This window comes from Gossypium hirsutum, chromosome A10 (assembly GCF_007990345.1).
Source record: "Gossypium hirsutum isolate 1008001.06 chromosome A10, Gossypium_hirsutum_v2.1, whole genome shotgun sequence".
In the NCBI taxonomy this organism is placed as follows: domain Eukaryota; kingdom Viridiplantae; phylum Streptophyta; class Magnoliopsida; order Malvales; family Malvaceae; genus Gossypium; species Gossypium hirsutum.
Window position 1 is genome coordinate 92,534,019 of NC_053433.1, and position 2,281 is coordinate 92,536,299.

General features: G+C 37.6%; 1 protein-coding gene across 1 annotated transcript; it reads left to right on the forward strand.

Moving 5' to 3' along the window:
* The first annotated feature begins 783 nt into the window (after positions 1-783).
* Positions 784-2,052, forward strand: LOC121208432 (uncharacterized). The gene is made up of 2 exons (XM_041079024.1): positions 784-1,523; positions 1,841-2,052. The coding sequence occupies exon 1, from the start codon at positions 825-827 to the stop codon at positions 1,449-1,451; it is 627 nt and encodes a 208-aa protein (XP_040934958.1). The 5' UTR covers positions 784-824; the 3' UTR covers positions 1,452-1,523; positions 1,841-2,052.
* Positions 2,053-2,281: the final 229 nt, after the last annotated feature.

Sequence of the window (2,281 nt, forward strand, 5' to 3'; positions counted from 1 at the left end):
ATATCAACCAATGAGACATGGCACATATCATGTAAAGGATTTCAATATATAAATCATCCATCATATGATCCATTTGTTACATTTTTCCTTTCAATTATACATATTACATTTTCCATTCCATATTCTCAATAACGTAGCTCATTTCATATATGTACCTTTTCGTTTTAAGCCTTAATTATCTATTGAACCTGTTGGAATCCCTATAATTAAGGATAGAAATCTGTTGTGATCTCTTGTAAATAGAAACTAATCTCAGTTACTGATTCTTAGGAAATTAGGATATCAATTACTGATTCTTAGGGATTAGGATTTATTTCCTTTAAAATGATTATTTTTCTCTTTATAAAGCTGTAAACTAAAGCAGTAGCAATATAACAGAATTTTTCCTCTGAGTGTTTTTACATGGCATCAGGGCTATAGGATTCATTCGATCCTATTTTTTTCTCTAAATTCCCTTACTAAAAATTTCTGTGGTTTAGTCCTCCAATGGGTGATATCAATGAGAATTTCTCTGAAACTGAGACATCACAAATAACTCAGAATATCAATCAGGGAATCACTCAAGGTGAAATTAATTCCTCCCTTATAATCACCAATCATCGGCTAAATGGGAAGAACTTCTTGCAATGGTCTCAATCGGTTTTTATGGTGATTCGTGGTCGTGGCAAATTAGGGTACATCAATGGAGAAATCCCATGACCAACCATGGCTGATCCTACTTATACCACTTGGGAACTCAACAATTCAATTGTAATGGCTTGGCTAATCAATTCGATGGAAGGCCATATAAGCCGCACCTATCTTTTTTCAAAACTGCAAAAGACATGTGGGATGCAGTCAAAGAAAACTACTCAGATCTTGGAAACGCCTCCCAAGTATTTGAAATCAAGCTTAAGTTAAAGGACATCCGACAAGGAACACTCGAGGTAACTCACTACTATAACAATTTGAAAATTTTGTGGCAAGAACTGGATATGTATTATGAGGCAGATTGGGGTGAAGGCTTAGAACACAACAGGTTTATGGTCCATCTCAACAATGAACGTCTTTATGAGTTTTTAGCAGGACTGAACCGTGAGTTAGATGAGGTCCGTGGCCGAATTCTGGGTAGATCACCTCTTCCAACGATCGGTGAAGCATTTGCAGAAGTTAGAAGAGAAGAAAAGCGTCGTCTTGTCATGATGGGAGATTCAAAGGAACCTAAACCTATGACTCCAATTTCTAATCGTCCTACTGAAACCTCTACTCTCATCTCCAAAGGTCCACAGCCACAAAAACGTGCTGGAAATGATTCTGGATCAACAAGACCATGGTGTAGTCATTGCAATCGTGTTGGTCATACAAAAGAAAAATGCTTCAAACTCCATGGCTATCCTAAAAAAAACAGAAGGATAATAAGACTGCCATGTTATCCTCCACTACTGCTGATGATGTTCTTGATGTTCGCTTAACCAAAACACAGCTTGAGACTCTCCATAAGATACTTGGTACTCCCACTACTCATGGATCTCTAGCAACTCAAGGTACTTCTCTCAACATTGCTTTTGAATCTAATAATCAATCTCCTTGGATACTCGATTCGGGCGCCTCTGATCACATGACAGGTGACTCCACGTTGTTTCACACCTACACTCCTTGTCATAACAAATCCCGAATCCGCATAGTTGACGGTTCTTACTCACCTGTGGCTGGAATAGGAGAAGTGCAAATGACAGAGAATTTTTCTCTCGATAAAGTCCTACATGTTCCAAACTTGTCCTGTAATTTACTTTCAATTAGTAAACTTACTAAGGATGAAAAAGTTCTTGCTGAATTTTCTGCAATTGGTTGTGTGATACAGGAACAGAAATCGGGGAGGATGATTGGCACTGCTAAAGTTGATGATGGACTATATATTTGGAATAAAAACAGTACACAAGGGGGATTGGCTCTATCCACTGCAAAAGAGGACACTATTATGTTATGGCACCGTAGGTTAGGACATCCAAACTTTGTGTATTTGAAAAAACATCTTCCGCTGTTATTTCGAAATAAAAGTATTAATTCCTTGAAGTGTGAAATTTGCCAATTATCTAAACATACCCGTGTGCCATACCCATTAAAACCACATATTCAGTCCCAACCTTTTTCGTTAATCCATAGTGACCTATGGGGAGTCAGCCGAGTGAAAAATATTACAGGGGCTAGATGGTTTATAACATTCATTGATGATCATACTAGGGTCTGTTGGGTCTATCTACTCAAAGAAAAATCTGAAACACCCAAAGTATTCCAAAATTTT